The sequence below is a fragment of the Cygnus atratus genome, chromosome 10 (genome assembly GCF_013377495.2).
Source record: "Cygnus atratus isolate AKBS03 ecotype Queensland, Australia chromosome 10, CAtr_DNAZoo_HiC_assembly, whole genome shotgun sequence".
In the NCBI taxonomy this organism is placed as follows: domain Eukaryota; kingdom Metazoa; phylum Chordata; class Aves; order Anseriformes; family Anatidae; genus Cygnus; species Cygnus atratus.
The window spans coordinates 13,646,206-13,672,961 of NC_066371.1; the positions used below are offsets into that span (position 1 = coordinate 13,646,206).

The 26,756-nt window shown below is 42.2% G+C and overlaps 1 protein-coding gene across 1 annotated transcript in view; it reads right to left on the reverse strand.

Annotated features, from left to right (window-relative positions):
- The window catches only part of DOCK3 (dedicator of cytokinesis 3), a 216,138-nt gene extending 191,882 nt beyond the window's left edge, over window positions 1-24,256 (reverse strand). Inside the window, exons 1-2 of the mRNA XM_035547066.2 lie at window positions 24,119-24,256; window positions 5,068-5,151 (exon numbers count right to left, since the gene is read on the reverse strand). Coding sequence (XP_035402959.1) covers window positions 5,068-5,151; window positions 24,119-24,155 — 121 coding nt within the window. The 5' untranslated portion in view covers window positions 24,156-24,256. The remainder of the gene's footprint in view (window positions 1-5,067; window positions 5,152-24,118) is intronic.
- Window positions 24,257-26,756: the final 2,500 nt, after the last annotated feature.

The window sequence follows — 26,756 nt, forward strand, 5'->3', positions numbered from 1 at the left end:
TGATAGGGCTCGCGGGAACGGTGTTAAGCTGAGGCAGGGGAAGTTTAGGCTAGACATCAGGAAGAGGTTCTTCACCGAGAGGGTGGTTGCACACTGGAACAGGCTCCCCAGTGAAGCAGTCACTGCACCAAGCCTGTCTGAATTTAAGAAGAGATTGGGCTGTGCACTTAGTCACATGGTCTAAACTTTTGGGTAGACCTGTGCGGTGCCAGGAGTCGGACTTGATGATCCTTATGGGTCCCTTCCAACTCAGGATATTCTATGATTCTATATCTGTCTCTGTTGAGGTGACATGTCAAGGAAAAAAAATGCTTTCTGAAACTCTTCAAAACACCAATTTTAGGATAAAAAACTAGAAGCTTTTAATTAAAAAGTCTTCCAAAACAGAGATGTTGTGATGCCAAGCAGAATTCACCCTCAAGCTTAAACAAGGCAAAACCAGGGTCTCGTGTTGCAATTGCTACAATATAAAGGTACAAAAGAGTAACCGGGATAGAGCACCCAGCCCAGCTGTTAACCAGAGGGTGCCAAGAGACACAACAAAGTCAAGTCAGATCCAATAACAGCCTTCTACTCCCTTACCTCTACTTAAAGCTCCATCAGAAGGGTGCCCTGCTCATCAGTGGTTCTGAGCATTCTTCAAAGGGAGACTGGATTTTTAAATATGAGGAAATCAGATGTAAAAGGCAGCAGCAATCACATTATAAACAACTTGTTCTCCAAACAGAGCTTGGGCCAAAAAGCAGTTTCTCTGAGGCACTACATTTGCCTAGGCCAAGTTTCCTTCACTACCTTAATTTTGTCAAGAAAAGCAAACTTTCACAACAATTGTTCTGAGAATCTACTAAAAAACATAGAAGGCAAGAAATGATTCTCAGGACAAAAATCTGCAAAAACAAAGTGTGCTGCACACCAGTAGTTAGTTATACCCGTCTCCCTTAGGGACAGCTTTATTTACCATCCTAGTGACCAGGTCAAAATTAAGAGTGAAACCAAAATTTCAAATTCTGAAAAATATTTTAAAATTAAAATAGAACTCCAGGGGTTTCTGTAACTAAAATGTGCAGCTCTGCTACTCTGACAACCTTCAGTGTTTTAGAACTTTTTTCAAATATTTCAATCCCAACATGTCTGTTATTTAAGTGGCAGAATAATCTATTTAGTGACTAGGCTTCTGTGTTTAAGAAAAAAATGTTTCATTAAGTACAACTTTCAGCTACGAGGCCACTATCACAGACAACATTATGACTTTCTGCAGCTAACTATAAACCAAACAAAAATTTCAAGCATGATCTTGCACCCTGCATCTTTAACCCCAAATTAGGGATTTATTGAAAAAAGACCTGATTTCTTTTATGAAAATTGTACCAAAGTATTTTATTATGAGCAACTATCTTATGGAATACTATTTAATTACTTTTATTTAATTATTACATTTAACAATCATTTTTTTCAAACTGCTCCATAGCTAATACCAAAGCCAAGTAGGGAAGTTCAACCTGCGAACTGTATTTAGTTTTTATTCCAATACGCATACCTAATTAAATTAGGTATAATTATATATATAATCTTATACATCTATTAGGTTATATATTTTATAGATATGTATACACACACAGACACCTTAGCTACTCATTCTGAATTTTACACTGATAAGACTTTGCAGTGCTGTGCGTAACCCTCCCATCTGAAGGAAAGCTATCTTTTGCACATGTTGGTCAATGAATAATTGTTTTTACCATTTAATCTGCACGTAAGCTGCTTGCAGGGTATCTTTGTGTGCAGCTAACAGTATTCAAAGTGACCCAGAAGAGGGATGGCAACGATGCTTAGCAAAAGCTGTCTGACACTGCAACCACCACTCAATGCCAAGACCACTCTGTTCTGAGCCTGGTGCTCCCAGCAGCGCCAGGACAGGATGAGCAGCAGATGAATGCCAGCCCAGGCTGCCAACACCACCTCAGGGAGCAGCCTGATGCCAGCAGAACCACAGGAAGATGCTAATAATGCAGTCAGAGATGCCACCACAAAAGCAGAAGATGTAGAACTGTACCACAGCATTTTATCTTGGCCCTAGTCAAATAGAGAGCCACCCAGAAGCCATCCCTGCTCTCCAAAAGGCTAGTTCGAATAGCCAGGCAAAATTTTCCACAGCAGCTGCAGGGGTCCAAGCTACTTCAGTTCCCCATGCACACTCCACAAAATGCAAGGAGCAAAAAGGGGTATCTCACTGGAGACATGATGGCACACCAGTAGCACCATTTCTCAAGCAGAGTTCTTCAAAATTAAGAAAAGCTAATTACAAGCTCTCTCTGCTCTTAATTGTCCCAAATACTGGAAAGCCTTCATCTGACCATGCTGTCCAAGGAAACTACGTGTATTATGCTTATTAAGAACACAACTACTAATATACACAAAAATTAAACCATGCAACTAAATATTTGTGTGGATACCAGAATTCACGTGGGTAAGATAACATTCTTTTAATTGGTACATCAGGCATCACCTTCCATTTCTTTTTTTTCAGTGAATATATAGGAAACTCAAAGTAATAATTAAAGCCACTTAAGTTGAAGTGTTTATAATCTAAAGAAAACTGCTTCCTACCAACAAAAATAAATGGACAAAACTGTCTTTGTAAGTTTACTTAGAATGCCACTCACAGCTACTGTCAGTGGCAGGGCAATAGCCACTGTGACACAAAGAGAGGGCGTTCTTAATTGTGCAGTCCTCATGCACCTCAAACAACGAACGTACTCATGCCTTGTCACTTGAGACTAGAAAGCTCTGCCTTTCAACGTCTGTAGGTGGCACACTGTTGCCATACCCTTTCACCTTCCCAGTGCATGGCAAGTACATCACAGAATACCACTGTTTCAGTTCTTTCTCAGTGGCACAATCATAAATGGAAAGACTCAAAGAGGATCAGAGAGAGGAAAGTTGTGGAGACAAGCCTATAGCATTGCATAGGGTTGTTGTGGCCAAAGTGCAGGACCCGGCACTTGGCCATGTTGAACCTCATCCCATGGGCCTCTGCCCATCAACCCATCCTGTCCAGGTCCCTCTGCAGGGCCTTCCTACCCTCTGGCAGAGTGACACTTCCCCCAGCTTGGTGTCGTCTGCAAACTTACTGAGAGTACACTCAATTCCATCATCCAAATCATCAATAAAGACATTAAAGAGGATAAGCCCCAACACCGACCCCTGGAGAACACCACCGGTGTCCGGTCGCCAGCTGGATTTCACTCCATTCACCACTAGATATCTAGAGGAGTTTAGTTATTATAACAACATCTGGAACTGTATAATAATCAATTTTTTTTTTTTTTTTTTAAATATGTGAAGTCCACGCTAAAGGCATCTCAAACAAAATGACAGGATAGGGGGCTTATAAAAAACACATGCAAGCAAAAAAAATCACCAGCACAAATGTCTTCCACCCAGGACTCTTTCCAAGGGCCTCCTTTTTCAACAACTTGAAGACTGACACAAACTTCCCTTGAGGAATTGACCTCAAAACTACTAGCAAAGGGAATACACAGAGACCAGTTATTGTAACACTGTAAAGAGACAGACTGGATTAACCTTTTGCTTTCTTGTGAACAAGCTGCTCCTTTGTTATTGTGCCTTTATTTCCTAGAGTTCTGAAAGTTTCCCAGATTACTGGAAATGGTTTGAAAAATATTATGACCACTTTCAACAATATATACTGTTTTCCCTTAGAGTTGCATTATCCTCATCAAGTAATTTTTCCTCAGCTTGCACCATGTACTAATTCACAATACCTTGTAAAAAATGACAATCAACATAATCAACATCCAGTATTTGAATAAAGCCTAGCCCATTACACCACACTTAAAAAAAAACAACAAGCACGTTATCAATTCTTGGGTATAACAACACATCAATTGTTTATAGCATGCTTCTCCATGGATTAAACATCACCACTGAGCTGCAAGACTAATTCAAATTTTTATGTGTGCAAGTGAGGAAGCCATTACTATTCTGGAAAGCTGCATACATTAGGTTACTTTTTCATTGAAGAGTTAAGTCAGCAGGTAAACAAACAAAATGCCTGAATACAAGACAAGAGCAAAAGAGTTCCAGACATGACAGAAGAAAAGCAGTCTTCTGACATGCATGCAAAAGGTTTATGTAGCAACTTTAACGCTGGAGATGAAAAAGGAAAGTAAACTAAACAAACAAAAACAAACCTATAACACTGTGGAATGTAAACTTGGAATTCAAATTTGTGGATCTGTGTTTTGAGTTTGTTTTTTTAATACTTCAGGATTAAGGTTACATTATTCAATCTCAGAATTTAGTGAAACATTCTGATACCGTATCTCGTCAACCTATTTCTCAATAAATGTTTTACACCATTTGCTTACTCTGAATGTTAAGATAAAAATTCTCCTTTTAAATGCAACAACTTCAATCAAACTAGTCACATGAATAAAAGAGGATTGTGCAATTTATTCAAACAGACATCTCCAGCCATGTAAGAAGGAACTGTATTTGTAACATTTACAATAGCATTTTCCTTTAGATATAAAAGCACATGGGAAGATAACTGCAAAGCAATTCTCCCTAAACATTTTTTTTTCCTCCAGCATTGTTCACAAATTCTTTGTCACTCTGTTTCATAACTAGTATTTTTCATGTGTTCAGATATTTCTAAGTAATAAACACAGATATAGTTAATTGAAATATATAACACTGAGAAAATGCAGTTAAAGAAAATACAGTTAAAGTAATACAAATAAAGAAATTCTACACTTTACACACTGAAAATTTATTACAAGACCCAATTACAATAAAACAATCATGTCAGGGTTCAAGATTTTCTGGACAGATGGTTAACTTAAAACACACTGACCCCCTATCAGACTGGATTAGTGCCAAAAGCACTCAGCCTTTCCTACAGAAAGTGGGTCAGATTAGATTTTTTTATCCAAGTGCTTTGATGCATCGTGATTTCCAAGCAATTTATTAAAATCTGCCGTATTAAAATATTTTTGTATTCTTATATAGAAAATAGGATTCCCACTTGAACATCACACTTACCTTCACATTTCTCTAGGATCTGGACAGTTTCACCTAGTTCCAGGACTAAGCCTTGCGGTACAACTCCACGGAAGCTGCATATCACTAGAGGGTGGGGAAAAAAGAAAGAGAGAGACATGTGAGGGATGAGTCTGCGTGTAAATTTTTCTTCTAAGCCTAGCACTTTAGCTCATTTCCTACTTAAAAATAGCTATTACACAGCTGCCCAGAAAACCTGTCAGCCAACTCTCCTCATCAGATATCCTTATTTTCGCCCTTATCACAAGTTAAGCTCAGCAGTAGCATAAAAGCTGTGCTTTTTAAAAGACTTTTGAATTAAGCAAGGCTCATAACGACTTTAATCACCAACCCCAGATTCATACTGGATACAAAGATTTCCTTGTCTCAATTCTTTCTCTACTACATCAATAGACCAGGCAGTCCTGACTACTGCCGTTGACTTCCTTTTGTTTTCTTTGAAATCACTTTCCTTCAAGTTGAAGCCATCTCAGGTACCATCTGTGCAGCTAATACACTACAAAAATCCTATATTAACATACATTATGTTTAACTAGATACATGTGAGACTACATAGGAATCTGTAGTTTTCAGAAGCACTGAACAACTATCATGTTATACATCTGAAATATTTTTCAAGGTATCAGTAGTTTTCATTAACTAGGGAGAATATGAACCTAACATTTCAGAAAATATGAAGATCAACTAAGAATTACTAAACAAACTATGCAAAACAAATATGGTATTGTATAAAGATACATTCTTTGACCACAATTATCAAAATGCAATAAGGTCATGGGCATTACCAGAACAATGACATACCAAAAGAAAGGATGAATCGCAAATAAGGTTTCTTCCCCAGACTCCCCAAGCCCCATATGCCTGTTCAGCAGCATTTAAAATCTTACACAGGCACAGATTTAATTCAATCATCTGAGCACCTTGTTCTGAGTAAACGCATGCTCAAACACATGGCACTCGCTGCGTGTCACCCACAGGCACAACAGAGTACCACAAGTGGAATTCCAAGAGCTGGAATAGTGACCTCCAGTGGGCAACGTCCCTTTCCCAATTTAAGAGAACACTCCCCTTAAAATAGCTCAAAATATGGTTGAGATGTTTCGATGGGATGGAGCTACGTTTCATCTCCTCCCTGAATACCTTTTTATGTCAAAGCCACTGATTTCTTACAACTTAAGTTGCTTTGTGCAGAACTTACAAGGGAAGTTCACAAAGAAGTTCAAGCTCAAAGAAGAACGCCAAGAAAAGAACCAAGAGCAACTGCTGCACCATTTACCACAAGGTATGTTTCTTGACCCTTCAATTGCCAAAAAAAAAAAAGTGGTATAAAAAACATCTCTACCAAAGATTAAATGCATACAAGCTGTCATAAAGGGAAAGATCAAGGAAAAAAAAATCGAATTACATGAAGCAGGCATCACCCACACAAATGTAAGTAATGAGAAAAAATTTGAATCAAAATCTGAAAACATCCAATGTTTGCTCTGAGAGTCAGTGCACTGTTTAATTAAAAAGGAAAAAAGTAGGGATTCCATCAAAACTCTCAGCTCATACAGCCCAACAGAAGACAGCACTGGTTAAACGAGGTTTGAAATTCTTGTTTACTTAAGAGACAGGAGAAACACAGCAACTGGCTCCAGACTGGAGTAAGACAGACAGCATAATCCAAGGAAAACACTGAGCTTGTCAGCATACTGGATTCATTCTTCACCCATGAAGAATTCATAAATATGGTTTTCAATCAAAGAAAAACCACTTAACACTTCTCCCAAAGTGCAGAAACATTGGCAGTTGCCAAATGTTTTGCTGGCAGGCCAGAATCAAGCCTCCAGTGCTGCTCCTCACCCCTCCAGTAATTTAGATAACAGTGTCCTTTAAATCCAGATTTCTTTTTCCCCTAATAAGGCATTTTACCCAAACAGGAAGGTACAAACTTCTTTTGAACTGTTGTCCAAAATACAGTTCTATATTCAAACAACATTACTCTTCCATTCAGACTACCCAAAATAATAAAAAATTCTAGCATATGTTGAGAACGCTGTAAAATCCTGGGTGAAAAGCTCCTATTGAAAATACCCCCAAAATGGAGAAATATTAATACAGTAACAACATGTATTCATGTAAGAGGGTAATTCTAGATACAGGAGGATTACAAATTTATTATGTATGTAAAAATATTAAATCCCATGTCCCGGCCACTTTCAACTTCTCTGCACATGCCAAGATCATCAAGACACAGGGACACGCAGGCCATGGGACGCATCACAATTAGTGCCTGAAGACAAAGAGCCATCTGAGCTGCAGGCAGGTTAATGACTGACTGGTCTCACTCAGGTGAGTTCAACAAACACCTGAAGCTGGAAAGTGTTGCTGCAGGTTAACACCACACTAGAAGTTCCGAACTGGGGAACAACCGCTGGCTTCCTATAACGATTATCTCCTATACAAAAACCATGGAATTAAGGATGTAGCCAGGGAAGAATTGGATATGATGCAAACCCTATAGCTCCTTGGTCATCAGATACCCGCCTACTTCGTAGCAATAAAGAGCAAGCTTGCAAGGACCACTAACAGAACAGTACTATGAAAACAGAGTACTGAGTCTTTCAACTGCTCATATAGTCAATTTCAAAAACAAGGACAGGAATAATGACTTAAATATATTTAAGCCTATAAGAAATAATTCTAATAGATCTGTTAGTTTATAGAAGCAAACTGTCCGTTTATAAAAGGCTTTTGCTGATCACACAAGGAAAATCTCAGAAGGGCTCTTTATAATTCACAGTACTCAGTCATGAGATGGCCAAAGCTCTTTTCTTAGGTCTACCTGAGTAAAAAAAAAAAAAAAAAGAATAAATAAGTCACAAACGAATTGACTCCATCAGCTGTAAATACAATCTAGATGACCATCTCAATTAGAAAGTTCTCAAAAATAACACCTACCTCCTGTTCCTCATTCTTAATAGAGCAGTATGAAATTAACTGCTTCACCAATAGATTTGTGCATTATGCAAGTTTGCTGTTTGATGATTTTAATAATCATTAATTTTAAAAAGGACATGTGAATAGCAAAACATTTTCAGAATAACAGAAGCCAAATCTCAAGGGTAGGAGACTTTTCAGCCACGCTAAACTATACAAAAGTCAGGAAAAGCTGAACAACCCAAATAAGCTGACCAAGTCCACCATAGTACATCAAGCCATATCTTGTTAAAACTATTTCACATATCCCAAAATTTTACAGTTTTTTGATTTCAGACATGTTAAGACACCTACTGATTGTGACAGAATCCCAGAGCTCTGCAGCTGTTTTATAGCCTGATGTATGACTCCAAAGGTTATTGCCAAAGTTATGGATGGTGCTCCTTTATTAAGCTAAAAATGCAGTACGAAATCTTATTTACGAAGTCACTTCTAAGTACAGTTCTTCTCTGCAGAATTACTTCAGAAGTATGAACACAAACGTGTATGGGAAATACAGAATAATTTAACCATTCTAAAGAAAATCATTTACAGACAGGACTCCAGTATCTGACTTCTGCCATTCCCACAAAGACATTCTTTGTAGCACCACAAACTTCTATCTACACAGTCCACCCCTCAGTAAGTCTCCATCTTTTCTTTCAAGAGTGGTCTCCTCAGTCCCCAGAATAGAGTAGTGCATCTTCACATCAGCCACACAGCAAAGGTTCTGCCCACCAGTTAACAGATCTAAACAATCCCTCTCGGATTCCAAGACAGACATGCAGATTTTCAGATACTAAACCCCCTCACCAGCCAGCCTTATAAAGGATGTCAGAATGTCATCCCTCCCCAAGCTTAATGTCAGCCAGCAGTTAAATCCAACATCCTGCCAAAAAGGACAGCTTTGAAGAAGCACCATGCACAGGAACTATCTACAGGGCAGAGGTTCTTCAGCTGTGCTACTTGAACCGTATTGAAGTGGGCCACAGCAAAAGAAACGCCTTCCTCTGCAATTTTTCAGTAAGGAAGGCACAAACTCATTCACACAGGCACTCGCTCTCCAGCTGTGAGAGACAGCATGAAGGGACTGGGGACATAACAGATGGGACTGGAGTAATAGTTCGGAAATCCAAAGATCAGGCAGGAGAGGACAGCCTCAGAAGCGCTTCCCTTGCCTAAGGACATGCCCTGCCACGGTGTAAGCAGCTGCATTATAACTCTCCAGCAGTAAGAGAAACTGTCTCAAAAGGACAGAATCGAAGGGCGTGCAGCTACACACAGCATTCTAAGAAAGAGCCACTGGTTTTGCGTGGCTTGCCGATTCCTCATATATTAGATAACTAAAGGAGCTGCTTGCCATATGGACAAAGATCCAATCAATACAAGCTACTGGGATTTTAGAAAAGCTAAAGAACAGCCCCTGTCAAGAGCTCTTGCAGAAGCTGAGCTTGGCTGTGATAAAGGGGGAAGACATTTGCACAGATCAATAACTAGCACAGAGGTAGGAAACAGAAGAAAAGTCAGTTCTCTTCATGAAGACAGACTGACCAGCAAGCTCTAAAGGGATCCATGTTGGAGCCTATTCTTTATAAGGTATTTCTAAGGGATCCAGGAAAGCCAGCATATAGCCAAGTGAGAAAGTCTGTGATGCTACTAAAGGCACCAATGAGCTTCAGAAGGACCTGACAGCCACGTGCAGAACTGGCAGACGTACACCACTCAGTTTGCCTACAGGGCGGTGGTTTCACAGAGGCCAACAGCCCTAACAACCTCATATGCACACCGATGTCCTCTCACCTTGCTATGACAGGAAAGACGTGAGAGAAGATGCACCAAACGCTGCACAGGGACCTTTGTATGTTGAATTATTAGCCAGGATAGGATGCTTCCACCAGTAAGACAGAGAGCTGAAAGGAATGCAGGAAGTGTAACTGGTAGGCTGCATGGAGAAGGTGAACAGGGAGCGACTGCCACTCACTCCTGCCAGGACCAAAAGCACACTCAGACTGCAGAGCTGCCTTCATTTTGCTGCGCCACAGTTTAAAATAGGTCTTTCACTTTGTAATTGCTTCTAATCCAATTTCTGTGTCCCAGCTTCCCCACCCAGTCTCACCTGAATCTCATTGCTTCCAGAGATGTGTTTCTTCTCAATGGATTATGCCAGTTACACCGTAACAGCAGTAAGAGAAATGCCCCATGTTTTCACATGAATAGTGGGAAAAGCTAAAAGGAAAACAGGTAAGTGCCAGAGAACCGTGCAGCACGATACCTCCACATGAAATGTCAGGCAGAAGCTAGTCTACTTGCCCCCCACACCACTTTCCTTAGTATATAAATCAACCTACTTTGCAGCACTATGAACTTGGCACATGTATGCACCTTCTGCATATATCATTCTCCAACCTATTTCCACACATTTCAGTAAAGCCTACAGAAATATTTTGACATTGCATACTAAACTATTTACAATAAAAAATCAGTTCAGCCCACAATAAGTCATTTGTTTTACTTCATAAGGGAACAGAGCCCTTTCCCTCTCCAAATTCCCTCATACACCAGTGAAAATTAGAAGTCCTTATTTAAATAAGGGCTGAGAAACAAAATGGGTTCAAGAGTTTTCCATGTTTTCATTCCTTCTCCAAGTCTAAATTATGATTTTCTGATCATAAAGTTGGGATTTTAAATTTTTTTTTTTGGCTTTGCTTTATTTCTCATGTTTTCTCTTCCACAACAGAAATCATATATGCTATCGCATATCCAATATACTAAAACATTTTTGCTTCTCTTCCAAGCTTGGCCTCACCAACATCTTAGGGTAATGAACTCTATGGGTTACCTTTGGGGAAAAAAATAACATCAGTTATCAGTTGTGACCATGCTTTTTGTTTGTTTCATTGGGTCATTTTTAGTTGCATAACACGATAAAAAGAAACAGAAGGTTCCTGCACTCCTTCCATTGTAAGGATCGCCATTTTGCAAACTTCCAACATATCCGTGTTTATTCATTGCTCCAAAAGACAAGTCTTCCTGGGCTGTGCGATGGTTCATCCCAGTTCTCTTCATTATTATCAGTCTGACCAAAGTTCTGGTGACTTCTAATACTTTTAGAAGACACCAACAGAATGTAGAGGTGTTTGAGGTTGAAGCATGCCATTTAATTGTTGTATCTGGTTTGTACTACAGTCAATGTGAAGTTATTCAGGCTATGCCCCCAAGCATATCTTCAGCCAAATGATTTCAAAAGCAATGAGGAAGATAATGCATAGGAGAAGCACAGCTGTAGTTGTGCAGCTCTACACCCAAATCAATTATCTCCATACCCTACCAGCTTATAGTCAAACCATTCAATACTGTATTGGATTCTATGCTACAAATGCCAAAGTTCTGATTTTTTTTTTCTGATAGTGTAATTTATGTTTTATAATACATAACGATATTTAAATTCACATCTATCACACCAGCTAAGAATTTGGTGTTTACGTTTACTTTGAGTAAATGCATGTCATAAACATGAATTTCACAGCCCCTGTAAAGGAGTATAAAACATTGAATTCTACAACAAATTTGCCGTGGTCCATAAAGGGTTTTTATTCGCTTGCTTGTTTTGCCAATGTCATAGTAAACTTTGTTTGCCTGAAGCATTTTTCATTTCTTTTTTAATTTAAAACTGTTAAGAGTGGGTCACTCTGAAAACTACTAATTACATGAGCAGAAGTATACTGGTAAAAACTGTTATCTGAACTCCGCACTCATCTTTCTAACTTTACAGTGTATTTCCAAATCTGGGAAAGATTGCTAAACAAAGTGATACTCTAAGTGATATTTACCCACCAGCGAAGATCTCTTCCTACCCCAATTCTAACACAGTGAATTCCAACCATTTCTTACGTAGTCTTATATGCAAGACTGTAGTTTAAATTTTAACTTCCCATTTGACCACTGCCAGTTATCACTATTACTGGGTAACATGGAGTACAAGTCAATCTCTGAGACTGCCCGTAAGATTGATTGGCCTTGAAGAAAATGATGTAATTGCTCCAGACTGGTAACTTAAAGTTTACAGAGAGGATAAGCTGTTTCCCTAAAGAGCTTTTCCACATTAGATGTTTTTAATAGATGGATTCATATCAAACAGTTATAAGCTAGTTTTAACAGCTGAATAAGATGAACTCGATTTTGCTCCCTGTAGTACCTAGACAATGACAATGACCCCATGTAACTTAAGAGTTGCTGTATTAGGCAAGAGCAAAGATGGCTCTAAATACAATCCCTTTTCCTTAGCAAAGGCTAAAATAAGGAGGTGAAGGAAAGGTATTAGAATAGGGTAGGGATGTAGCTTTCCACAACTTGAGCCATCTCTGCATTGGGACTTCCTGAATCAGAGGCTACCAGCATTAATTTTTATGTATGTATTAAATAAAACGCTCCATACCTTTTCCTCTACAGCGCCTCTCAAATGTTTTTACACCCCACCAACCCGAAACAGCTGTATTGTCCCAGAACTTTTACTTCACTTAGGCATCATACAGAAAGCATTGTTATTTGTTCAGCTCCTGCATCACCAATGCCCTCTGGCTTGTACTAAAAGAGAGTGAACTATCAATTTCTGTTCTTCCTCTCCATACCATTTATGGTTTTAGGATCCTCGAGGCTACCTTTCCTTAGTAATTCATTTTCCAAGAAGGGTGACAGATTCTTTGCACTTGTACATGGCAAACAGGGAAAAATCCCTATAAACCACAGCAACATGACTGCACAAGAAAATTAACCTAAGAGTCAAGACATAGCTATACCTGGTTGTGAGGCAATTGCATTAAACAACCGCTCCTACAGGCAGAAAGAATTAATACTTCCCAAACCACCTTCCAGTCTGAGTCTCAGAACCCACAACCCTTTTTGCTGCAAAAAACAGTACTTCTTGCAAACAGATAATCACGGGCCTGGTCATTTAAAAGAATAAAAAACAGTTTATGAAGAAAAAAAGGCCTTCACATTTTTATCACAAAATTAAATGCCGATATTATTCTTTTGTGTGTGGAACCACCTGATTTAAGCCTGGCAGCTTCAGAGACTGCACCATCAGACCCTGATGATATTTGACAAGGGAACAGAAGCACAAGGAAATTAAAATTAAAACATTTTCATTTTGTTCTACAAATACCTAAAAGAGTATTTTCACCTTCACTCTATACCCTCCTAGTATTTACATGATTAATTGTCAGTGAAGGTTTCAATTATTTGCCAGGAATGAATCTGAGACAGGCAAATTTATTTGCAAGTTCAGGCCCCAGCCAGCATGCACGCTTACAAAGAAAACAGGAAACAAAATACTTCCAAACCACTGTGTTTAAGCAAACAGGTAATATAAAGAATTCAGGTGCAAAGGAAAGGACCCATCCAGTTACAACCTAAAGAACACCTACCCAAGTAAAACACCACAATGTTTTTGCAGGAAGGGGTATACTCAAAAATCCCTGTACACACAGTGCAGAACAGGGCTCTAATCCGATTGGAATTGCCAGGGACTAATGTAATACACACACAAAAAAGATTATCAAAAGCTGATTAAAAGCCATCCAAACATTACAACCGAAGAGGAGGGATTAAACAAAAGACATGAAGACATGAAGAAGAGGGCTAAAGAATTTTTTGACCTTATTAATGGTCTACACAAACTTTTAGGGAAAACCTCGAGGAAGAAAAATATGCTGCAGAGTTGAAACCAATCTGTTCCACGGAAGGCTTTGAGTATTTCCAAAATTACACTACAATTAAGTGCCGGTATTCCAGGCAGGCCGGGGAGCACTGGCAGTTGCTAGGCAGCATCTGCTCCTGTCAGAGCTGCTGCCTGCTTTGGGCGGCGCGGAACCTGGGCCAGGGACACCGCCACCAACCATCGGGCTGCTGCAAGGCAGCTCGCTGCCATCGCACGGCATCTGCACGGCGCTCAGAGTGCTGCCTAGCAACACCGCCTCTTCCTACTGACTCATACCAGCACTATGAAAATATTCGTGTAAAAAAGGAAACAGATGCCTGAGAAGAAAGGTGATCATTCACTAGCAAAGTGAATTATTGCTAGCATCTTTCCCCCGCCCTTCAGGATAAAAATAGAGGTTAGGCTCGAAAATCATGAGCTGTTTAAAATAGTTTTGCACATCCTGGTGACAAGAGGTAGGATGGGCAAAAAAAAATATAGACCAGAAGCCCACAGCACTGTCCGCTTTCTTACCTATATTAAGGAACTGACTTTGAGCTTCTAACTTGGCAGGCACCAACACCGGTCGCCCATTCCCTTCCTGTACTTCTACTCCCAATGCTCTGGGGGCACAGAAGTCCCTCATCCCTGCATCATTCCCTCTGCGGGGGAAGAAAATGCAGCAGCTTCTTTTTCTGCCCTTTAATTAGGGACAAAGGCTGCTTCGCACCTCACCTGCACGGAGGAGAAACACCCCACCCGCAGCATGCTGCTCGCCATGTTCCTCACAACAAGCATGGGCCACCCAAGGCCGCACCGCAATGGTGAACACCAGGAAGCAAAGTAAGGCACCGGTTGGGTTCTGACCATCCTGGAGGATGGAGACTGCACCACCTCTCCAGGCAGCCTGTCCCCGTGCTTCAGCACACTGGCTGTGAAAATTAGCATCCTGTACAGTAACTGACGACCAGGCTCCTTCTGCCTCCACTGGTCAACTCGGAGCGTCGGGCTCTGCCCTGCCGGTGGCTTCCTATGAAGCAGCTGCCCACGAACAAGCCCCTGCTGGCCCCTGCTTCCACACGCCGCAGCACCGCAGACCTTGCTGCAGCTCATCAGCCTGCCTGCTCCGAGGTGGAAGCCTCACCACCTCAGCTGCCCAAGGACACAGTCAGCTGCGCAGCGAGCTACGAGAGCACCGCCAAGTCACCTGCACCAAAGCCGCAGGTGTGCTGCTATGCTTTATATCCTACTCCATTTTACATTGACCACAACTTCTGGTCCTGATGTCTAACTGCTAAGTTCATAAGGCGAATATACCTTGGCATTTAAGATTGATTTGCAAATTTCCCATCTGGAGGAGGATGGGAAGAAGATGGCAGACTTATAAAAGCATATTTAGCTTCTGCATCCTAGCTGAAAACTGTATTGTAGCCTATGCTGTCTGCCGCACAAGAACTTTTTGTGGAGATCTGAAGACAGCTTTTGCAAGACTGCCAAGAAACCTTTCAAACCCCACACGAGAACTTTGACCTTTTTGGTCAACCATTTGCTACTAACCTTCTAGGAAATGAAGTATTTACCTGACTTAAGTGGAGACGCTTTTCTTATGAGATCTACAGAATTGTTCCCTCTTCTAATCTTGACTTAAGCAAACACATTATTTAATGTTATAAACATCATTTGACACATTATCAAAATCCTCTTTTTCTCTTACTGCATCCTTCACCCAGTCTGAAATAATTTGAATTTTTAACAACAACAAGAAAGAGAATATTGTCTTGGGCAAGCAACCTGAAGCACAGTCACTCCAGCACCAAAAAACACAAGAATCCAAGACCAGAAGTCACAGTTTCGGGCATTGCTATGATGAAGAAAGTTAGAGAAAGAGCCCTATTCTCTACTTCCACATCCCCAGAGACAAAAGAAAAAAAAAAAGCCATTTCTGCAAGACCCTTTTCTTCAAAAAGAATCTTCCTTGGGGGAAAACCCTTGGACCACAAAGAACCAAATACATTGCAGAAGGGAGGGAAAAAAAAAAAAAAACACAGCAGAGCAGTTTTTTTGTTTTCTTTTGTTTTTAAATAGTTCTGATTAGATCAGCGTATTCAGAAAGGCTGAAAGGGAACAGCAGACAGGCCGAGCAGCGAGCTGCAAATGCCAGGGGCGTGCCAGGGCAGTGAGGAGCTACTGACAGCAGGAGCACAAGCGTGGTCAGCGAGCAGCAGAGCCAGGCCTTCCTGCAGCCCGCACCAAGGAGCCCTTGCAGCAGCACAGCCGATCAGTGCAACCTCCCCTCCACGGGAAATGGGCTTGCAGGGGACTCACTTAGGCACGGGGGGCAGGTAACGGGGAGCGTGCAGCTCCATTTTATGCAGCACGTAACAGCAGCCGTCAAGGGAAAGTTATTGCTTTCAAGAAGGTTGATCCTGCATTCATTGAAGCTACATTGCTGCCTCTTTCGTTTGCCAAAAATTGAGTTGCCAGTCACTCAGCTCAAGACCATTTACAGACCATGAAAAACCACCACCACCACATCTAAGTTCGAACCGCAAACTATTTTTAGCATAATCCACATATTTTTGTCTTATTAATCCCACACTGGCTGACACTTTCTTACGTGTACCTACACTCTCTCCATGCATATAATGTAGCCATACACACAAAAACGAGAAAACATGCGCTTCGGTGAAGTGGGCAACTTTACGCAGATATTTCACAGGCATCATCCTCTGCAAAGGCAGAGCACAGGTGAAGCGAACATCTCCTCCTGCCCTCCCGGGCTCAGACCCAGCTACTGGAATCACCCGTATCCATTCCCCACAGGAACTATCCAGCGCTGCCTAAGATACTCCACTGGGAAAGATTTCCTGCTGCCTTTCTGACTTGATAGGGTGGACCACAGACCCCAGCAAGACGAAGGACTGCATGCAACCCAATACCCAAACAGGCCCGTAAGAAGATGTGTATTGCTCTCAGCCAGCTTCGGGTCAATCAACAGTTCCGCTGGGTCTCCCTGACATGTATGCAAGGCTTCATTTTTTGGGGCAAGAAGACAGAAAGGGTAGGTGCACTAGATCTACAGCTGGCATAAACATCTCATTCTTAAGCATATTTAGAGGGAAGAGAGAGTCCCCTGCTGCTCAAACGCTCAGAAACAAGACATTTATAGAAGAGGGAGCCATCTGCCAAAGCACACTGCACTACACTCTAGCATGCTGGGTAACTCACAGACTTGTATTAAAAATAAAGAAAATTAAAATCATTCACCACTCCCTAGTGCCACACTGTTTGCACAGAAGCTTCCTTACATTGTAACACCTAGACAAACCCTTAGTTATGTTTCAGAGAGTAACTGGTACCAGCTTACCACTGAAAGCAGAATGACCTGCTCCCAACCACCAGCAGTTAGCCAGCACAACCTGCCATACACCTTTCTTAAGGCTTAATACCCAGAAAGAGTCAAGAGAAGAAAATGAAGGGAGGTGCTGAAGCAGAGGCCCATCCCCAGCAGTAAGTAACCACCTCACAACTCTTCTGCAAAGCACTTGGCCTGCTCAGGCCCACCGTTACCCTCAGTCCTCACTGGAGACTCTTTGTTCAAAAAGAACACTACAATACGTCTGACAGGAAGGAACCAGCTACAAAAAGCTTAAGGGAGACTTCCAGGATCGGATCTCAGAAGAGATCAGCAAGTTGATTTTGACTCCCAAACACCTGAACAGAGGTTTGATTTTTAACATCAGTCATTTGAATGAGATATTTCATCTCTCTGCCTTGAGGTTCAGTGAGCTTACATTTTGAAACAGAACAAGGAGTAAAATGTAGTGATATTAAGGCTGATTCATAACAAAACCAATCAGTGGAAAGACTGTTGTCAGTTACAACTGGCTTTCAACCAAGATCCTACTGTATGCTTCCTTTAGCCTCTTCCACAGTGAGTATCACAGCTGAGGAAGGAACACAGACTTAACCAACTCCAAAAATTATCCAGGATTTCTACCTGAAGCACGAGAAGAAGCTGCACCAGAATCTGTAACTGCTGAATAATCTTTCAGACTTTCAATTCTTTGGTTAGTGTTTTCACATCCACATCTGAAAAGATCTCCCATTTGATCCATGACACGCATATGACTACTGATTACATTAATTGTTGGAGGTCATCAGGCATTTACAGCTCTTTCACACAAGAACTGTGTTCCAAATCGCTGCTTAACACATTAATCAGACAAGCTGCTGTACGTACATCTCACTGCGCTCATGATGACAAGGAAAGAAAATCTACCCCATGCTCAATGATCCCCTTTCTGTGGGCTTTTAAATGGCACCCAATATGCAGTACAGTCTTTTCTAGATCATGAGTTCTGGTAATAGTTCTCACATGTTTCCCTGATGCTTGTCCTGGACTCTGGGTTTTTACAGAAGTACAGAATTACTCTAAAGCAAGGCTCTGCAAGAAAGCGAGACTCAAGTTCAGCTGAGCTATGCTACTAGCTACGAAAAGGAAAGAAGGAAAGAACTAACAAACCATACCACTGCAAGCCACGACCTGCACCAGGCACCCGAGTCCCCCACTAACTTCCAATGCTGCCTTCTCTTTTTGAAGAACTGAAACTACCTTCTACTCTTCTCTGCTAACTTCACTCTGAAGAATCTCCCCTCCTGTCCTACAGGCTTGACAGTGAATTTAAACCCAAAGCATACAAATAAGAAACATCAAGCACACACCTAAATTTTCTAAGAAGTAGAAGCATTCAAGGCACACTAGCATATACTTTTCTTTTTAACCGCAACTGGTACCTGCCGCAGCAAAAGTGCACAGAAGACCTTGTTCCTTGAATAAGGACGAAAAGCCTAGTTTTCTACAAACGGGTACTTATGTTCCCATCCCCTCCTTTTCACAAATAATCCCATGACAAACCCAGAGCAGTGCCACCAGACCTTCAGTCTCTCCACCCCCAGTCCTGCTCCAAGCACTCCTGCCCACGCAGCACCCTCCCGGTCGCTGCTGTGCTCACACCAACAGCTCCCCCTCCACCTTCTCCAGCAAGCGAACAACAAAGTTGGATCGGGAAGAGTCCTCACAGAACTCGGATATCCATTCTTTTCAGCAAGTCAGCAGCTGTTTATCTGCATGTCTATCCACACAACACCAACTAACTCCTTCTTCCCCAGCCAAACAGCAATTTTCATAACATTTGTAGGAAATGTATGCCTCAAACTGCCAATTCTCATCATAAGATGGTGCTCATCACTGGTGAAGAGGTGTTGTTACGTGAGGACAGAAAGCCCGTACACAAAGATTTTCACCCTCGGGAAGTCAGCCTAAATACAAAACCCATTTTGTGTTGTGGTTGGAACCGGAGAGGAAACACTGCCATCCCCATCCCATTGGCAACCAGCAGAAGTCCTAAAGCCCTAGCTGAATACATCACACAGCTTAACAGGGACTAGGCGGAGAAGCGCTCTCAAAACCACCAAACACCACAAGTTAAAACCCACACTGCAATACTACCACTTCTGACTCTAAGATCACACCTACATCCATACAAACCACACCGTAAAAGGCCAACATAAACAGCCGATTCCTTGCCTTTGCATGTCATTTGAGAACTGTTTTTCAATTTCATTCCTCCTGTATTTAGAAGTTTTTGGCCAATTTCTACTGTAATTGTGGACAACTAATACTTAGATCTCAAACTAGCAATAGATTAATTCTTATCCAGACCCATAGGCCAGCTTTTCATGAGAGTAATCACGTTGTCATTATCATTTGGTCACTCTTGTCTAGAATATAGGAGTCAAGACACATCAGCCTCCTCGCAGAGAAGTATATTCAATCCCCAGGTCACCTCAGTAACAGGAACGCAGCCGTACACTAGACTGCAGCTGAATCATTCGCTGCTGTGCTAAACTTTGCCTGAAAGTCTCTACTGCATGTAGAGACCATACTGGAAGTCTCTACTCAGATGCATCTTCGGAGTTGCGCTTTTCCGCAGGCATTTCAAGGTGTGATTCGTTCCTCATTCAGCCAAATAACACCTATATATTTCCTTCATGACCCCTGGCTAACGAATTCTTTTGTTCATTCTCAAGAATAAAAACATGTTCTTCTGGGCAAAATATTTAATAGAACTAAAAATTACTCCCATTCACTGATCACCTCGTTTTCCTGACGAATCAGGAAGTCCCCAGGTATTAGCAGCACCTCCCCAAACCCTGTTACACAGAAGGTTTGAGTACGTCCCTCTGTACAGCTTCGGTCCCAAGACAGATCACTAAAGCACATCCTTAGTCACCTCCCACCTGCTGCCAAGCTATTACAGTTTCTGGCAATAAGGTAAGAGAGAAGATGAAGTGTAATATACATCCCGCAACACAGAACCTAGTTGCAATGGCTGACGTGGCTTCCCAGGTTATCGAAGATGGAGTTTCTCCTACTTTGGTGGAGGTTTTTTTTTTTTTTTCCAATCTCTCATAAACTTTTCATTTTAAACTTGTAATAAACTGCTCCAGTGATGCAGAGAAGCTGCAGTGTTCATCAACTCAAAGCACTCCTTCATTTAGTAACTGCCTTCTACATGATGAGGTGAAAACCAGCAGTATGTTATGAGCTATGCTCAGGGAAGGCAGACCTTTTCTAAGTCTTGCAGTCCTGCTTTCCCATACATCACTGTGAAGCGCAGAGCGTGCAAACCAACGTTCAGCAGCAGGAAACAGAAAGGAAGATAGTGATCGAAAAGCAGAAGCTGCAGTACAGAACTGTAACTAGGACATTGAGATGCTCCATCCTTTTGTGGAAGCAGCAAGGGAAGCATTAGTTTTGTGCATGTGTGCTTACAGATTTACTTTTTATTCTTATCAATTAAGTGGTGAAAATAAACATACAAAATTTGTTTTAAATAACCAATGAACAGCTTCTAACCCAGTAACTCTGAATAGAATAATAGGTGCTGTTTATGAAGGCAGGTTTTCCTCCACCCTTGTGATTTAACACATACATACTTAATGTAGTCAGCCATATAAAGTAGAGGATTAACTACATACATTTATTTTTTTCTTGAGAATCACCTAAACATGCTCCCTGCACTAAAATAAATCGGCAGAAATTGACAGCCTAATTAATTACATAATCAGCTCATAAGCATTTGACAAATTTTAATTAGCAGTTATTTACTAAAAAGATCTTTCACCTTCTCAGCTTTTTCTTTTAATTCATTCTCATTATTTAATGCTTGCTTTAGAAGCCTAATGTAACTAATGACATCACTTCAATAAATATTTTCATTCAGACAGAGACTGTTTTAAAAGTATTAAAACACTAGAGGGCTAGAGTTCGTTATCTTCAATAATCCATTTGGAAGTCTCACTGGCAGCTTTTGCAGCAGGCCATCCTCAGCAATGCCCGTAGAAGAACTGCCTGCCTTCCAACAGCAAGTCCAGAGTTTTGAAAGCACAGTTAGGAGAAGAGGCACTGAATATAAGTACTTGCAAATGGAACTGAAGGGAATTATTCACAGCCAATTGCACATTGTAGCTGAGAAAGACAAGCAAGGAAGAACTTCAGTGCTGTTAGAGTTTTTCATATATTTATTTTAAACATCCCAAACAACCTTTCAATATCTTTCTTGCAAAAGTATACAGGGGCCTGCAGTAGAGTTGGGCAATACAGTACAGAACTCTAAGCACCAAAAACTTCTTTTACTTGTAGCTGGACAGGCAAGGAGAACTTCAAACCTGTGAAAAAGCCACCGATGTTCACATCAGTAAATTTAACATGTTCTCATGCAGCCCAGGTAGCTGTAAAGGGCGCATGTATGTATAAGGGTGCCAGCAAGCATGTGAGAAATGTCTTTTTACAGTCTTTGAAAGCAGAGTACAAAACCCTTCCATAGCAACTTGTTGTGAGGGGAAATGTGGAATCTTTCTGGGAAAAAAAAAAAGTATATAAAGGATCATCTCTGACCCAGGCTATGTGATCTGTGTCCTAACCTCCAATTTGCCTTCAACAAAGCCAACTGCATCTGAATTAACTACTTTGTATCACCACTTTGCTCTGACAAATAGAGGTGAGCAGGCAGCAAGGCCTGGCTCTCCAGAGATACCTGAGTATCCCACCAGTAATCTGTTCGTGGTATTGTGATGTTTGCAGAAATCTGATTTTTTTTTTCCCCCACCCAATTTCTGTCAATAGAGAAATAACATCCATTGTCCTAATCCAAAGGCAATGCAAAAACTTCTCATAATTTAAGGAGAGCATGCAGAAAATACGCAGGGTTTCTTTGGATAGACAGCAATAAAAACAATTCATAAAACCCAAACATAAACTCCTAGCAGTAACTCATACCAAGAAATTTCTTTTTGCATGCATTATTTTGCTTGTGAAACCAGGGTAACTTGCATCAGAAAAAAAAAATCTATATATAGAGATTTTTTTTTGGTAGTGCATCTCCTAACAATAACACTTTATCAATACCATTATACCTTCCATAGCCTAATTTCTCCAAAATGCACGAAAACAACCAGTCTCAAGTTCTGGTGCTTCTCTCACCACCTGTAGTAACTAAGCTCCAGACACAAGCAGCATTTTTTGCTTACTATCCCTCTCTAGAGGACTAACCACCAATTTCAATTATAGGAAGAGTAATTAACACAACCCAACAATAAAAATAGTAACAACAACAAACACACACCCTTGTCTAGACAGCACCAAAGTTCATAAAGAGTCACCTAGTATGTCAGACCTACCTATACATGCGTTGCCTGAAACAACAACAAAAAAATCTCAGCAATATTCCTAGAACTACAGAATGAACAAAAACAAATGATTACTTCAGTGAACACTCTCTTCTAGATGCCTCTTCGAGACTGGTTTACAACCTTGAGATTTCCTCCTTATCCCCTCATGCATCTCCCTAAACAAAATTAGTCCACCTGCTTTTCAGTTAAGACAGCATACGTATTTTCTTATTTGAGAACAGTGGCCAAGCAGCACACACAACTCTGAATATCAAACCCTGCGGCACTGGTATTTCACAGCAAAGAAAAGGGACCACATCAATAGAACACAGGAAAACCAACAAGACTTGAAAAAACAATTCTTTTCTGCAGCATATGTTACAATAACACCAGCAAGTTTAGTACTGGGACAACAGAGGTGGTTTTGTTTTTTGTTTTGTTAGTTGTTTTTTTTTAAACCAAGAGTAAAGGTATGAACAAGGCTGGGATACTTTGTATTCTCTAAACATCCACACAACATGTAACCAAACTTGTTACTTTTACATATTCTCAATGTTTGTTCCATACCTATGGTTTCACATCTAAAACACTAAATTTGATTGCTTTTTTTTTTATTTAAAAAAAAAGTTCATTCCTTAATTCTATTATTTATTATGAAGATGTATGGGACGTATTTAGCAAAGCATTTGTTGCACGAGGCGAAAAACTAGCAAAAAGCATTCTGATACGTTTTGTTGCTTACTGACACTTTCAGAATTTGTTATAAGCATTGTTGCGCTCCAGCTCTTAATTGCATACAAGTTAACCTGCAAAATCCCACTTTACCATACAAGTTAATAGATCTTCGTAACAAGTCGGATTATATATTTTAAAAATATTTGCAGAAAGGGATTATCACTACCCACTGTGGAACTTACGTAACTATATGTACACCTGATAACTGTAACTTTAACAAAGCATTTAGCTAAGTAGCCAGGGCATGCACTACCTACTTTTATTATTATTCCATGAACATCACGTCAACGGTTTATTTGAAACATTAAACCAAAATAAAAAGGAAGCTAAGGAAAGACCGTGCCTTCCTTTGATGATGCACAACATTCCTGCACTTACCAAAAATTGCTCGGTACTCTCTGTAACCCTGACGTTTACAAAACAAAAAAGGGAGAAGCCATCGGGGGCGAGCTCTGGAAGCAGGGCACGCGCTCGGGGGCGGCAAGGCGCGGCTCCCACCCACGGCCGGCAGCGGCCCCGCGCTGCGCCGCAGGACCCCGCCGGCCGCTCCCGCCCCCCGCAGCAGGTGCATCGCCGACGCCCCCTAATGACACCGCGCCGGAGCCGTTCCCGTGCTCCAAACTCCACATAAACAAGCTCGCCACAAAGCGCGGATTAAGACGGAGGGGGGAGGTGGGGGGGCGGGGGGAAAAGCATCGCGTGCTTAAGTCGATGAAAGGCTGAGCGCCGCGGGCGCGGCCGGGCCGCGCAGCCCGCTCCCGTCGGCCGCCGCCGGGGAGACCCCCGGGGCCGAGCACCGGGGCGAGCCGAGCACGGCCGGGGGGCGACCCCCGCGGGGCGGCGGCGGAGGCCGGGGCCCGGCGGTGGGGGCGAGTGGCCGGGCCGAGGGGCGGCAGCACCTACCCACGCCGTATTTCTCCTCCTCGGTCGGGCTCCACATGCTGCTGCTGCTGTTGCGGCGGCGGCCGGCCGCGGATCCCCTGGGCAGAGCGAAGCAGACGAGCGCCGCTCATGGAGCGGGGGCGGCTTTGGCTTCTCCTCCTCCCCCCTCAGCGGGGGCGCTGTTCCGCGGCCGCCGCAAGGCAGCCCCCGCCTGGGCTCCCCGCACCCTAGGAGTCCCGGCAGGGCGAGAGCCGAGGGGATGGGGGGAAGAAGGGGGAACGAGAGGAGGTCGCCCCCTCCCTCTGCCCGTCCGTCCCGCCCGCAAGGGCGACGGCCGCGGCTCCTCTCAGCGCCCGGGCTGTGGCAGGACGCGTGGCGGGACGCCCGGTGGCCCTCCCGGCGCGGCCCTGCCGACGCGGCGGCCCCGCGGAGCCCCCAGCCGCCGCCGCTCCTGTCACGGCCGCCGAAGGACTCGCGCTGCCGCGCCCCCCCCACCACCTCAGCGGAGCCCAGCGCGCATGCGCGGCTCGCACCGCCTCCTCCCCCCCGCCCCCCTCCCCTCCCCCTCCCGCGCGGCCGCACGAGGAGCGCGCGGGCGCGAGGCGCGGGGGCGGCAGCCAATGGCCCAGGTACCCCCCCCCTCGCCCCGCAGCACCGGGCGGGAAACGGCTGCTGGGGAGCGGCCGAGGTCCTGTCAGCGCCCGGGGGCTGCGGCACCGGAGGGGGCACCGGGCTAAAAAGGGAATGGGCTCTCTGCGAGGCGAAAATTCACAAGCCCCTCGGGAGACCAGCGTGTGTACGACACCGACTTATTTTACATTACGCGTTGTTATTAATTTCCAAAGCTTCTAAGCACCTGGCAAAATGCGGACAGGTGGCGCAACAATCGGTTATCTTTCCACTGAACCCGAATTTGAATTCCTCACGACACAGTGAAAGCCGAGGTGTGTAATCCCAAACTTTAACTGGAATTGTGGTCTCTGCAAATCCCCCAGCATATTAGCAATTTTTCTCCAGTCAGAGCCTTCCCAAAGCTACAGGAAGAAACAACACTCTCTCTACAGCATTTTCAGAAATCTTAGCAAATTGCTTGATGTAAAGTTCTAGGATTACATGAAACTTTTTAATAACATAACTTCAGATGTACCCAACACTTTTTATAGAATATCTGTTCTATCATTATGTAATAAAACAGAATGAAAGTCATCTATTTGCACTACAGAACTTAGGTTGCTGTGGAAACCTTCATTATTTATTTTTTTAACGTGTGCAACTTACTTTTCAACACTGAAGATGGCCAGCTTTCTGTTTAGGTTTTTGTTTGGTTTGGAGCTGTTGGATTTTCATGTGCAGAGTACAAACAGAAAGCGGCCAATAAGTATGCATGTTTTACATTCTTGATGTAGAAACCCCAACTTATTCAATCACATTTTAATTCAGATTCATAGTTAAGCATATATATTTACAATAGCTTCATTACTTCCCTTCCTGAGGCACTCCCACAGCATGCAGAAATAGCTTTCCAAAGGGACAAAAACTGACATTGAGTTGCATCTGTTGGAGATAGGCTGCTGCTGGTATTTAGAACTTCAGATGTATGTTTTTTCAGTAATAAATACCTGTTCGTCTCTTGCTAGTACTTTGGGAGCAGAAAACCTCTGTAATGACATTCAGTTAATTCTTCAAGCTCTCTGTTTCCTCATTCCCCAGCACTTCATGGATACTTCTCGCTGCCAATTGACGAGCAGCGAAACAGATCCCTTTCCTGCTTAAGAAAAATTAAAGAACAAAGCAGAATTTTCTTCAAAATACAACCATGTCCAAGTTCATGCTTCTCATTAAAGTAAATATGGAATGAAGGTGGACTTGAAGGAGCGAACCTCCAAAGGTTTAATGAACTTGAGGACACAGAAATCTACAAAATAGCTGAAAGAACAGGACCTGCAACAAACTAAAACATTTTGCTTCAGAACAACTGGTTTTTTTATTTCCACATCATGGACATACAAACAATAGCATTAGCAGGTAGAGTTATACTGATGATAGATTACTTGTATGTGAAATATAGTGTTACTACATATGTCTTTCCAACACTTTTCTGCACTGCTGCTGGTGATACCTATTTTTGAACAGTTACTAGAGGGGTGCATGACCTGCTTAAGAAAAAAAAACAAAAACAAACAACAAAAAAAAACAGTACATCTAACTGTAGTGTTAGTGGGATGCAAGTTTGCATAACTTAAAGCTACCAAATATATTTACACCTGTTCTTCTGATTCGCATTCACCAGCTTAATGAGTCTCCTACCACCTCTACGTACATACTGATTGCTTTGGTAAATATTCTTAGCCAAAGCGTAGCATAGAACAAACACCTCATCCTGTAAGCAGGCAGCAGCACTAATCTCCCAGGCAGCAAATAGGTATTCTGGATCATCCATATGCAGAAGAGACAGACCAACGCAAACAGCGACTATTGTGCGGGGCTGCAAAACAACCATTTCTTCTCTCTTGTACCTCTCAACACAGCTGACTACTGTTCACACTGTTCTGTAAAGCACAGAAAAGTGTAATAGTATTGTGCAAAGGCAAGCAAGAAATATAGAGGGTTACATGTCCAAATTCTGTCTTTCTGGAGCTGTTTTTAAATTTTCCTTACT